At 40.4% G+C, this 12,987-nt stretch overlaps 1 protein-coding gene and 1 non-coding gene across 4 annotated transcripts in view; one reads left to right on the top strand and one right to left on the bottom strand.

The window, feature by feature from the left end:
• SLC16A12 (solute carrier family 16 member 12) overlaps nucleotides 1–12,987 on the bottom strand; it is a 71,351-nt gene that overhangs the window by 7,176 nt on the left and 51,188 nt on the right. For 2 of the 3 annotated variants that reach the window (XM_070432733.1, XM_070432734.1), the window contains exons 2-5: nucleotides 11,992–12,185; nucleotides 6,779–6,882; nucleotides 3,940–4,083; nucleotides 1,062–1,641 (exon numbers count right to left, since the gene is read on the bottom strand). In XM_070432733.1, the coding sequence (XP_070288834.1) occupies nucleotides 1,062–1,641; nucleotides 3,940–4,083; nucleotides 6,779–6,882; nucleotides 11,992–12,101 (938 nt within the window). In that variant the 5' untranslated portion in view covers nucleotides 12,102–12,185. Of the gene's footprint in view, nucleotides 1–1,061; nucleotides 1,642–3,939; nucleotides 4,084–6,778; nucleotides 6,883–11,991; nucleotides 12,245–12,987 lie in introns of all 3 variants that reach the window. The other variant, XM_070432732.1, reaches the window with a different exon arrangement.
• Nucleotides 11,254–11,360, top strand: LOC139022264 (U6 spliceosomal RNA). The gene has a single exon (XR_011473647.1). It is a non-coding gene; the product is annotated as a U6 spliceosomal RNA (small nuclear RNA).

The following is a 12,987-nucleotide window of genomic DNA, read 5'->3' as shown; positions in this document are numbered from 1 at the left end:
GACCTACTCCAGGCTGCTTCTTGTTGAGTTATTTGATTATAAAGACAGGTACTCCTTGCTCTCCCCCTCTGCCTTAACCATTAAAAATGTGGAATTAATCCTAACTATTACATTCATAACACTGCAGAGTGGCAGTTGGATCCTGATTAATTACCAAAGACATAATGTGTGAGAAGCCACAGGATCATAGCTCCAGTGTGAAGAGTCCATCATTTAGGAGAATATGAGCAGCTTGCTGTCTTCAATCCAAACTGATAAGCATTAGCTGAAAAAACTACTCAGTAGATTTCTTATAACTTTGGTTTCTAAGCCTACAATTATAATGTAAGTATTTGCTACCTGCACTGTCAAACGTAAGTGTGTGGCCTCAGATAAGGTGTAACTGGTCCTCCTTCCTAGCCTGGATTCTTTTGCTCCTCTCTCCACTGCCGGCCAGTCTCTGGAGTGGTTCAAAGGAAACTAAAACCACGACACCCAGCCATAAGTTGTCTTACCTGTGGACTGACTTGACTTAGGCTGGAATTAAATCTATCACCAGAACTTAGAGTTGCCCTAGTGTTCGGCAATTTAGAAATACCCACCATCTTAAACCATCTAGAACAGGGGTGGCAAACAATGGCCAAATCCAGCTCACCACTTGCTTTTGCACTATCCATGAACTAAGAATGGTTTCCCATTTTTGAATAGTTGGAGGGAAAAAATCTAAAGAACAATAACTTGTGACATATTAAAATTATATGAAAAATTCAAAATGCAGTGTCCATAAATGAAGACTTACTGGAACACAGCCACTTCCCTTTGTTCATGTATTGTCTATGGGGGCTTTGGGGCTACAACAGCAGAGTTGGGTAGTTGTGGTCATATGACCCACAAAGCCACACATGTTTATTATCTGTCCCTTCACAGAAAAAGTTTGCCAACCTCTGACTAGAAGACCCTTCAGACACTGAAAACTTGTTAACATTCTTCAGACTTAGGTATCCTACAGGGAAAGGAGATGAAGGAATATCACAACTTGGAGTCCCCTGATGGGGAACCAATTGTGGTTTCATGAATTTTACCTTCTGTCGGTTAGCCATCCAAATGTGATATTGCCAACGATGTCAATCACCCCAAGTATGGACATAAGGAAAGCAGCTTGCTGGTGACTCACTCCAACACTCAAAGCATAAGGCACCAAGTACACAAAGAGAGGGCTGCAGCCGTAAGCCATAAACAGAACCGAGATGGCTAATACAATGAAGTCTGACATCAGTAAGAAACTGTACTCCTGCTGCAAAGAGCAACAGAGGCAGGTCTGCACCCATTCTTTAGTCCAAGTTGAACAAGGAGATGTCTGCTTGAAGTCTTGTTTCTGAGTTCTACAGACATGGTTTGGCTCTTGACTTGTCTGGTACTCTTTAAGAGTAATTGGCCGCATCAAGGCACCGCAAACACAAAGATTCAAAACAAAGCCCCCAAGAATGAGTAGTGCTCCCCGCCAGGAAAACTGTTCAATAAGGAGCTGGACCACAGGAGCCAGGATGAAGGTGCCAATGCCACTTCCCGACATGGCGATCCCATAAGCAAGGGCTTTCCGTCTGCTGAAATACTTGCCAACCATGGCAATAGCTGGAGAGTAACTAAGTGCAAATCCAAGACCTGGAGATAAAGAGAACTCTGTGAGTGCTGGTGCACCAAGAACAGCCAAAGAAAGAAAATACCTCAGAATGAAGTTATTTGCATTAAAGAGAATCTGACCTTCTGTTACCCCTTTTAAAACACCAAGCTAAAAAGGAGTCTCTCTCCCTTCACCCGTCATCCACAATTTGGAAAGTATAGCATGTATATGACTTTCTTCTTGGGAAGAAAAACCTTAAGGAAATATGACTTCTTTAAAAAATTAAATGAGCCCTAGCTGGTTTGGCTCAGTAGATAGAGCATTGGCCTATGGACCAAAGGGTTCTGGGTTCGATTCTAGTCAAGGACACATACCTTGGTTGCAGGCTTCTCCCCAACCCAGGCCCTGGTCAGGGAGTGTGCAGGAGGCAACCAATCGATGTGTTTCTCTCACATCGATGTTTCTCTCTGTCTTTTCCCCTCTCTTCCTTCCACTCTCTTTAAAAGATCAATGAAAAAAATATCCTCGGGTGAGGATTAACAAAAACAAACAAAACAAACAAAAAAAATGAAGAACTTAAAAACTATTATATAAACTAAATTTCACCCAGCCGGCATGGCTCAGTGGTTGAACGTCGACCTAAGAACCAGGAGGTCATGGTTCGATTCCCGGTCAGGGCACATGCCCAGGTTGCGGGCTCAATCCCCAGTGTGGGGCATGCAGGAGGCGGCTGATCAATGATTCTCTCTCATCATTGATGTTTCCCTCTCTTTCTCCCTCTCCTTCCTCTCTGAAACCAATAAAAAATATATATATGAAACTAAATTTCAATTAACTAAAAAAATCAGGATAATGCTGAACTAAGAAACTTATTCTCCTCAACACCTCCTTTTAATTTAAATTATCCAGAGAATTGCCTCAAATATTCACTGCATATGCAGACACAAGTCTGATAGTCTGGACTACTCTGGAATTTGGGGGTAAGTAATTCTTATGTTCCCACGGAAGTGCCAGAGTAATTTCACTTAATTGGAAAACATCATGCCAATTTTATACATGGACACACAGTAACTTGAAAATACCCCTTGAGATCAGCAGAAAGCCTCTTAAAGATTTTCAGCGTCTATTCCTTTTAAATCGAGAAAATCCAAAGGGCTTTAAACCTGGAATTCTTGGCATCTAATGTCAAAGAAGGAAAAGGAGAAGTCCCTTCTGCTCCTGTTCCAAGCTGCAGTGCAGGAGGGAACAGGAGCAGTGATCCCAACTGGCCCTGAGGGGTGTCCCAGATGTGAGACCCAGTGCTAAGACCAGGACAGTCCCTGGGAAACTGGAATAACTGGACACACGAACAGCCAGGCCCTTTGGGTTACATAGGACAGATCCCTTTCTGAGCTCACAGAGCTAGATTTATAGCCCCTCTAGGAGCTACATCAGTTATTGCCCTGATCATGCTACCCCTTGGGGCACAGTGCCTGGACATGAGTTAGTGCTACTTCCCACACCCCACTGATTGATGAGGCAAACTGCTGCCCAGTCCTACCAACCAACCCCACCTTGACCCCACTCATTCTCCTTATGGAATACATATGTTGCTTCTCTATGAGTTTCATTATGAGTCCCTAAAGCAGCGGTTCTCAACCTGTGGGTCACGACCCTTTTGGCGGTCAAATGATCCTTTCACAGGGGTCGCCTAAGACCATCCTGCATATCAGATATTTATATTACGATTCATAACAGTAGCAACATTACAGTTATGAAGTAGCAACGAAAATAATTTTATAATTAGGTCACAACATGAGGAACTGTATTTAAAGGGCCAGAAGGTTGAGAACCACTGCCCTAAAGTGTACATCCATAAAGTGGAGAGAAAATGTGAAGTATGAGAATATTCTCAACAGGGGCTTTCTTTTTTAAATTGGAAACCCCCATTTATTGGACAATCATATTCACTTTAAAGCAGGGGTGACTCGAGTCAACTGCAGATAGTATTTTAATGTCAAAGATATTGGGAGAATGATCACTGCTGGAAATGTATGTTGCCCTGGCTCATAGCTCATGGCTTCTTCGTACAGAATCTCAGCCATCTACCTCTGCCAAAGGGAAAGCCAGCAGTTACTTTTATCGTGTGGCTGAATTAAAGTGGTGGTACATTTTCATTACAGTTGCACAATAAATTGCACTTCCAGCTCTTTTGTTTTAACTGCTAGGTAGCTAGACATAGGCTAGGTCAGCTAAATTATGCATCTAACAAAGTGAATAATTCATGAATTATTGTTCTGTTGATTGGATGACAACCCCTGAATGGGGTGGGGTGAGACAAGTGGTACAGTTGTCCTTACCTGTAAGAACTCCCAGAGTGAGGTAGAGATGCTTCAGACTGGTGGCAAAGGAGCCCAGGATGAGACCAGTAGATGCAAGCAAGCCACCCAGCATGATTCCCACTTGACAGGATAAATGGTTACTGACAACACTCCCAAGAGGAGCTTCAAAAACAAAAATAAATAAGGTCAACAGAAAGGCCTTGGGGGCACGGTGAAAAGGCTGGGGTGTTGCATTGGCAGAGTAGAGAACGACCGACCTTTAAAGCATCAAGCGTCCCTCCCCCTGCACCCTCAACCCTACAAACTCATTCTACAGATTTGGAAACTGAGGAGAGAGAAACTGACTTGCCCATAGTCACACAGTGTTCCACAGGAAAAGGCCAGGGAGAGAGATGATAGACAAATGTCACAATCTGGCACTGTATTCAGGCTTTAGGAGATCTCTGGATGAGAAATTGACACCCAGAAAAATCTAAGAAGATGCTCACACCCATGGTGACATTTTGGTTGCCCTCACTCTATTTGTGGTTTAACAATGTGTCAGCATTGTGCCAATTTCCAGGTTTATAAAATATTAATTAAAGCTAGGAGAGACCAATGAGAAATTGTAGCCCAAGGGAATATGACATGCCCAAGATCACCAAGAAGTGTAGCTCAGAGCACCTGATACCAAGTTCAGGGTTATATCACTATTCCTCTGGCTCAGGGGTGGGCAAACTTTTTGACTCCAGGGCCACAATGGGTTCTTAAACTGGACTGGAGGGCCAGAACAAAAGCATGGACGGAGTGTTTGTGTGAACTAATATAAATTCAAAGTAAACATCATTACATAAAAGGGTACGGTCTTTTTTTTTTTTTAGTTTTATTCATTTCAAATGGGCCGGATCCGGCCCGCGGGCCGTAGTTTGCCCACGGCTGCTCTGGCTTCTGATGGCAGGGAGGATGGGTAAGGAACGCATGTGAATTCCTTTCTAAGGAACAATTCATGCTGACACCAGTACTTCTAGTAACGAGATCCGAAGAGCCAGTTCTCTGAGTACCAGTGGGGTATAATTTTTTTATTGATCAGGTTGAAATTTAGGCCCGATTCAAATGTACATGACAGAATCAGTCATCAGCCTGATTGATGTCTGCTATCCAGTTAATACAGTGGCTGACTGTATACAGAACCTCTGGAGAACAGGAATGAGCAAATCTCCTAAAAGTATGTCTAATTTTCCCGACAGCTGCTGCTACGGTTATTGGAAAAGTGACAACATTTTAACCAAATTCAATGAAAACTGTTAACTTCTCTGTTTATTATAGGGCAGTTATGTCCCCAAAGAGCGTCTTAGATGTGATTCTGCAGCCTCTTGTTCATCCTCTGTACTCAACCAATGTTGCCAGGTAAGCAATTGGGTACAACAGGCCTTGAGTCCTTGCATGGAATTTAAATATGCTGCATACTTAAGGTCATGCTAACATGACCCTACTTTGGCTCAATGTCTCATGTGGTCATTGTGACCATATTGGTCACTCAAGTTCATTTATTTCTCTTTTGGGGATTATGAATAGTCTCCAAAAGATAACAGTGAGGGAAATGAGCCACCTGTATCCTTTGAGAAAGACAAACATTGCTCTCTTGACTTGCTTATACAAACACTGTGACTAATGTGACCCTGAAGACCCAGTGATTGTCTCACCAGCAAATAAATAAATAAATAAATAAATAAAATATATACACACAAGATAGAAAACCCAGAGATATATATATTTTTTTTATCCCTTAAGACCTTCCAGTGTTATTGGTAGAAAGAGTCAATTTAGCCTTCCCCTGAAACCTGCCTTTCGGGTTTGCTCTCAAATTCCTTCTAACCAAGGAAATAAATTTCAGAATAATTGAATTGATTCCTGAGTATGTACATTAAAAAAATAAATATGAACTAGTACCTAGAATGGAATCAGGTGACATCATTTGTAAGTTACTAAATAATATAATATTTCCCTTTACCACAAAGACATGGCCTGGAAAGAGCAATTTTCTAAAATACTCAGGATTCATCTCAATAAGAGGATTAAATGGGTCTAGCCTGCAAATGGGTTCTATCAATTTGACTCAATCTCAGAAACTCTCTAAGCCACTAATTGAACAACTTTGGTTTGAATTTTTTTTAAAAAAATACACCTTCAAAGTTAGCTTTCCTTTACTAAATATATGGAGTGAGAGGTTCCATTTATTTTGAGAACACTCTACTTACCCTATATATTGAATGAAATGACAGCTATGGTGAATGTATTTATCTCAGGATTGCACCATCCTATCCTTCCCTATTCCTTCTCTTAAGAATGAAGATTTATGCATGAAAAGTGATGAAATCTATGAGACAAAGTTTGAAATCTCTGGGAAGGAAATGGAATGAAAACAAGACTTGAGAAACAATGCACATATTGTGTGCACTCACTTAAGGGGATCCTATAGAAATGGCTCACGGTGCTATCCAAGGACTTACAGGACTGGAGAATGAAGGGATGACAGCATTTGGAAGAAGCCACGTATACACTGTATGGCTAGCTACTTCCAAAATCAGGTAAGTCCTATGATGCCCAAGTCCTCTTCATATAGAAGAACCAAATGGGATGTGTCCTTCTCAGTTATTCACTGCCTGTTCCATCTGACATCAGCCAAGACCATTAATTCCAAGAGCATGTCTGGCTGGGTTTGGCTGAAGGTAGGATCGACCTTTTCTTTTCATCTTAGCCAATTTTTACCATAGTCTTTCTACTAAGAAAAATTGGTAATCAAAGGCAGTAGAAGGTCATTGTCATGTACAATTTGCCAGTAGGTAGTAGCTGTCTATCCTTGGTAAGTGATACTTACCACAGAGCATGGTCATACAGTCTACAATGGAATGGATCCACGCTGTTTGTGCATAATCCTGAGTGAAGTATGTCTGGAACTCCATAAAAAAAACTGAAATACATCTGAAAAATACAGTGCAAGTATGTTATACAAAAAAACAAACAAAAAAGAATGAACATGAATTTGAATCAGAGCTTAAAGTTTTAGTTCCATCAACTATTCCATGGGTTTAAATTGGTTTTCAGTGATACTCTGCTGGACCATAATAAGTGGGAAATCAGAAGCTGACCATTGAGCCATTCTAAAGGATAAGAACAAGTGTTCATTCACTGGAGGGGCTGCTGAAGCCAAGTAGATATGAAGATCACTGCTGTAGGGAAGATCTTATGAAAAAGATGGCAGGTCAAAAACATGTACTTTTATTCATCTTAATATTTAACTTACATCTGTAACATGTAAGAGGTTGTTATATAAATTAAAATCTATAATAATAAAAGTATAATATGCTAATTATACAGGACAAAGCTGTGGCGGGCGGGGGCCGAGGCAAAGGTGGCCACTGCAGCAGCAAGGGCCAAAGCCCTCGCACGAATTTTGTGCATCGGGCCTCTAGTTTAACAATAAAGAGTTATATATCACCCAGCAATTGCATTTCTAGGTTTTCGGGAGTTTTTTATCCTCACTCATAAATATGTTTTTATTGATTTTAGAGGGAGAGAGAGAAACATCAATCGGTTGCTCTCCATACTGGGGATCAAACTCACAACCTGGGTATATGCCCTGATTAGGAATTAAAACTGGTAACCTTTCCGTGTAAAGGACAACGCTCCAGCCAACTGAACCACTCAGCCAGGGCTCATGTCTAGATTTTAACCAAAGGTAATAAACAGATGCCGATGAAGAAGATGAAATTAGATACACATAAAAAATATTCTGGAGAACTCTTCATAATAGTCAAACATTATAACCAACCTCTTTGTCCATTAATAAGGGATTGGTTAAATAAATTTTGGAATACCAAAAAATGAAATATTGCCACGGTTGTCTCCGTGGTTAGAGTGTCAGCTGCAGACTGAAGGGTTTCCTGTTCAATTCCAATCAAAGGCATGTACCTCAACTGTAGGCTGGTCAGGGGTACGTGCAGGAAGCAACCAATCCAAGTGTCTCTCTTACATCAATGTTTCTCCCTCTTTTGTTCTTCCCCTCCCTTTCACTCTCTCTAATAATAATAATATTAAGGATTAAAAATGATGGTTTGATCTGTTTTGATTTGGAAATAAATTCACAATATAATGTTAAATTAAAAAGCAATTTACAAAATAGTTTGTATAGTAAGGGCTTATTTTTATAAATACATATTTATGTAAATTAAAAAAACACCTGAAAACATATAAACTAAAAACTACCCAGTCATTATATGTGAATTGTGAGATAATAAATTATTTCATTTTTAATTTTATTCTGCATTTTGAGTTATTTTACAATGAACATGCTTTCTTATATAATCAGAAACATATGGATATACACACACAGAGGTGGGGGAGGCATACAGAGACAGAGATGGAGATGAAGACAAAGAGACAAAGAAATTTTTATTTTGAAAAATGGTTAATTACAAGAACTCCGAATAGCAAAGAATCTTGAGAAAGAAAAACAAAACAGAAAGTATCACACTTCCTGATTTCAAGCTATACTATAAAGCTATAATCATCAAAACAGTATGGTGCTGGCATAAAAATGGACAAATAGATCAATAGAATAGAATTGAGAGCCCAGAAATAAACCTAAGCATATATGGTCAACTAATAATTGACAAGGGAGCCAAGAATACTCAATGGAGAAAAGACAGTCTGTTCAATGGTGCTGGGATAATTGGATATTCACATGTATAAGAATGAAAAAAAGAAAAAGAAAATGAACCCATATCACTCACAAAAAATTTAACCTGAAATGGATGAGAGACTTAAATGTAAGACCTGAAATCATGAAATTCCTAGCATAAAACATAAGGATAAAGCTCCTTGACATGAGTGTTGGTAATGATTCTTTTTTTATATGGCACCTAAAGCACAAACAACAAAATAAAAATCAAACAAGAGGGACTATATCAAACTAAAAAGCTCTGCACAGCAAAAGAAGACATCAGCAAAGTGAAAAGACAACTCATGAAATGGGGAAAAATATTTGCAAATCATATATCTGATAAAGGATTAACATCTAAAACATAAATAATTCATTCAACTCAATAGTAAAAAAAAACAAATAACCCAATTTAAAAATGGGCAAAGGACCTAAGTAGACATTTCACCAAAGAAGATATGCAAAAGGTGAACAGATACATGAAAACATGCTCAACATCACTAGTCATTAGGGAAATGCAAATTAAAACCACAATGAGATATTACTCACACAGTTAAAATGGCCACATACAAGCGATAAAAAAATGCTGGAGAAAGGGGAACCCTTGTGCACTGTTGGTGGAATTATAAACTGATACAGCCACTATGGAAAATAATATGGAGGATCCTCACAATATTAAAAACAGAACTACCATGTGATCCAGCTATTCCACTGCTTGGAATATATCCTAAGGAAATAAAAACACTAGCTTAAAGAGTTATCAGCAACCCCATATTCATAGCAGCATTATTTACAATAGCTAAGACATGCACATGCAACCAATCTGTGTCCATCAACAGATGAATGGATAAGGAAGTATATATACATACATATATATAATGGAATATTATTCAGCCATAAAAAAGTTAAGAAATCCTATCATTTGTGACATGAATGGACCTTAAAGGCATATGCTAGGTGAAACAAGTCAGAAAGGGAAAGACAAATACTGTATGATCTCACTATTTGGAATCTTAAAAACAAACAAACAAAAACCAAACTAATAGAAAAAGGGATTAGCCTTGTAGTTACCAGAGGTGGAAAGTGGGGGAAAGGGTAGGTGGAGGATGGTGGTTAAAAGGTACAACTTCCAGTTATACAATAAACAGGTACTAGGGATGTAATGTACAACATGATGACTATAGCTAACACTGCTGTATGATATAGGGAAGTTGTTTAAAAAGTAAATCCTAAAGAATTCTCATCACAAGGAGAAAATCTGATTTTCCTATTTTTCCTTTTTTTAATTGTATCTCTATGAGAAGTGGGTGCTAGCTGAAAGTGTTGTCATCATTTCACAATATATGGAAATAAAACCATCATGCTGTATGCCTTAAACTTATACAGTGATGTACGTCAATTATTTCTCAGTAAAACTGGGGCCGGGGGGGGGGGGGGGGAGAAAAATTTAATTGCCCGACAGGCACTGGTTCTCTGAACTGACAAATCACCCTGCAGGCTACTTTCCTTGTCCATCTCCAGTTCTCTTGGCTGCTTCCTGGTTCATGACATTTAGATTCTGATCTGGCTGAGTCTTCACACTTTTCTTCCTCTGAGCTTATTCTGCTCAGGTATCCTCCCCTCCGCCTCTCCCAGGAACCTCAGATAGCAGGCCTTTGCTGCCAGCCACAATCCTCTCTCCTGGCTTCCAGCAGCCCTTCTTATGAAGCACTGAGCTCACTTCCAGAACTTTCCCATCGTAGGATGATGGGAGCTTCCACACGTAAGAACCAAGAGACAAGAGATTCCTTTTAACTCTATGACCTCCTCACACCCCAAACACAAGATCCATAATACAGTGGATGCAATATCAAACTCAACCCCAGCTGTATAATCTTAAGCAAATCTACAGTGTATTACGACACATAATTAATCAGCCTTTATTGTGGCAAAAACAAACATCCTGCTTCTTTCCTGCATTATGTGTTTGTTATGAAGGTAACATCAATGCTTTTATTAATGACTAGAGGCCCAGTGCACAAGATTCGTGAACTGGTTGGGGCGGGGGGTCCCTCAGCACGGCCTGTACCCTCTCGCAGTCTGAGACCCCTTGGGGGATGTCCGCCTGCCGGCTTAGACATCCCTCTTGCAGTCAGACATCCCTCTCACAGTCTGGGGCTCTCACAGTCTGGGACCTGTTGCTCCTTACCGCGCTCCTGCAGCAGAGGCTGGAGAGGCTCCTGCCACCACTGCTGAGCTTGCCAGCCGTGAGTCCAGCTTCTGGCTGAGTGGCACTCCCCCTGTGGGAGCATACTGACTATCAGGGTGCAGCTCCTGAGTTGAGCGTCTGCCCCCTGGTGGTCAGTGCACGTCATAGTGACTGGTCGTTCCGCCATTTGGTCGATTTGCATATTATGCTTTTATTATATAGGATGCCATCAAATAAAGTTATTAGTGCAAACTGCTTTCTTTTGCTGCCATGGGTGAGCTGCCAGAGGAGAACAGAGTGCAATTTGAATGGGAGCACCTGTAGAGGAAAGAGCTGGCACCTGCAGATTTCCAGTATGTATTTGTTCTAATGAGTCTCAGTGTGTACACGTTTAACTTAAGCACTTTCAACTCTATGCCCTGGGATAAAAGAAAAAGAGAGAGAGGTGCTCACTTCAGCAGCACAAATACTAAGATTGGAACAATACAGAGGGGATTAGCATGGCCCCTGTGCAAGGATGACATGTAAATTCGTGAAGCAGCCCATATTTTTTATGCTGTGCACCTCAAACTAATACAACACAATATTGAATGTAAACTATAATTAAAAACAAAATTTAAAAACCAAAAAAGAAACTTTCTCCGAATATAAACATGTGAAAAATAAAAAGAGAGAGAAGGAGATATGAGTAAATAAGGAGAGAATCCATGTATTTATGCTGCTGCTCTCGTCTTCAACCTAGACCTCAGCCTCCACCACCAAACACACAGCCAAATGCAATATGAAGCGAAAGAACTTAAATGAAGGTTTTAAGCTTCGAAGGGCTCAGTAACTAGTAAGTCAAGAGGTTTTCAAGGACTATTTTAGCCTAATATGTTTTTCCTTTCTGGGATGAGCTGTGTATGAAGACAGGTGGCTGGAATAGCCACAATATTTGGTCTAAAAATGTCCTAACACTTCAGGTTTATGTGTCAGATATTATTCTACCACAATGCAGAACTTTTTTAAGTGTCAGAAAATCACATTCCTCACAAAGAAAAAGATGTCTGAGCAAAGAAAATACACACACACACACACACATTTTCACAATGGCAGGTTCAGAAATAGAACAAAGCAGACTTAGAACAACAACAACAAAAATAACCAGATCATCTTAATAAATCAAGAAGAAAATGCCACTAACCTGGTTACTGCCCGGGTACAGATGGTGACGAGGAAACAGCCAGCCACAATCATCCAGCCCCAGCCTCCATCCGGTGGGGAGGTGGACCGGGCTCTATTTACTTTTGTCATGGTTTTGATTCTTTTTTTCTTCTTTTCCACGTTACTCCAACAGCCCAGTTATGATCCTGGAAGAGTTTACTGTCCCGTGACTTCCTGTTGGCATTCAAGATTGGCATAGAATGCTACCTGGCACATGGGTCACTGTGGGCCATCTAAAACCAAAATCAGGACATATTTATAATTTATTGACATCTCCAACGGTTGATTTTTCAGTGGGCAAAGATGATTAATACTTTCCTGTTACATATGATTATTTGTAACTAAGAATATTGGACTGGGGCAAAGAGCATTAGTGTCCTTGGAGCCCCTCCGCCTTCTCTTTCATAGTAGATCCTCTCGAATTTTAGCCAAACCACATGCACCCAATTTGATGCCATTTTCCCTAGCCTTTCCTGGAGGTAGGGATAACAATGTTGTTTTAGTCTTGATGAAAGGGATGCAAGAAAAAGTAATAGGTAACACTGCTGGCTCATCAGATCAAAGACAAGGGCGCTTTCCCAGGACGTCCACAACCCCCTTTCCCACAGACTGGAACATGATGTGGAGACAAGAACTTCAACCACACAGACCAGGACATCGTCCTGGGGCTGGCGGAACCACAGGATAGAAGGATCCTGGGTCCCCAGAAGACTCTTTGGAGAAGGCTGCCTCTCTAGCTCTGGGTTTCACATACCTCTCACTGTCAGAAGAAAGATAAAATAAGCATCAGTTATATTTGAGCCTCTGTATTTCTTATCTCTTTTTTTAATTAAATATGTTTTTATTTATATTTTTGGAAAGAGAGGAAGGGAGAGGGAAAGACAGATACATCAATGAGAGAGAAACCTTGATTGGCTGCCTCCTGCATGCCCTCTGCCGGGGATCGAGTCCACAACACAAGTATGTGCTCTAATTG

The sequence above is a fragment of the Myotis yumanensis genome, unplaced genomic scaffold, assembly GCF_028538775.1.
Source record: "Myotis yumanensis isolate MYYU_CA2020_CCGP unplaced genomic scaffold, mMyoYum1.0.hap1 SCAF_13, whole genome shotgun sequence".
Classification (NCBI taxonomy): Eukaryota; Metazoa; Chordata; class Mammalia; order Chiroptera; family Vespertilionidae; genus Myotis; species Myotis yumanensis.
The sequence above is the reverse complement of the archived record's forward strand: the minus strand, read 5'-3'. Positions and strand labels throughout refer to the sequence as shown.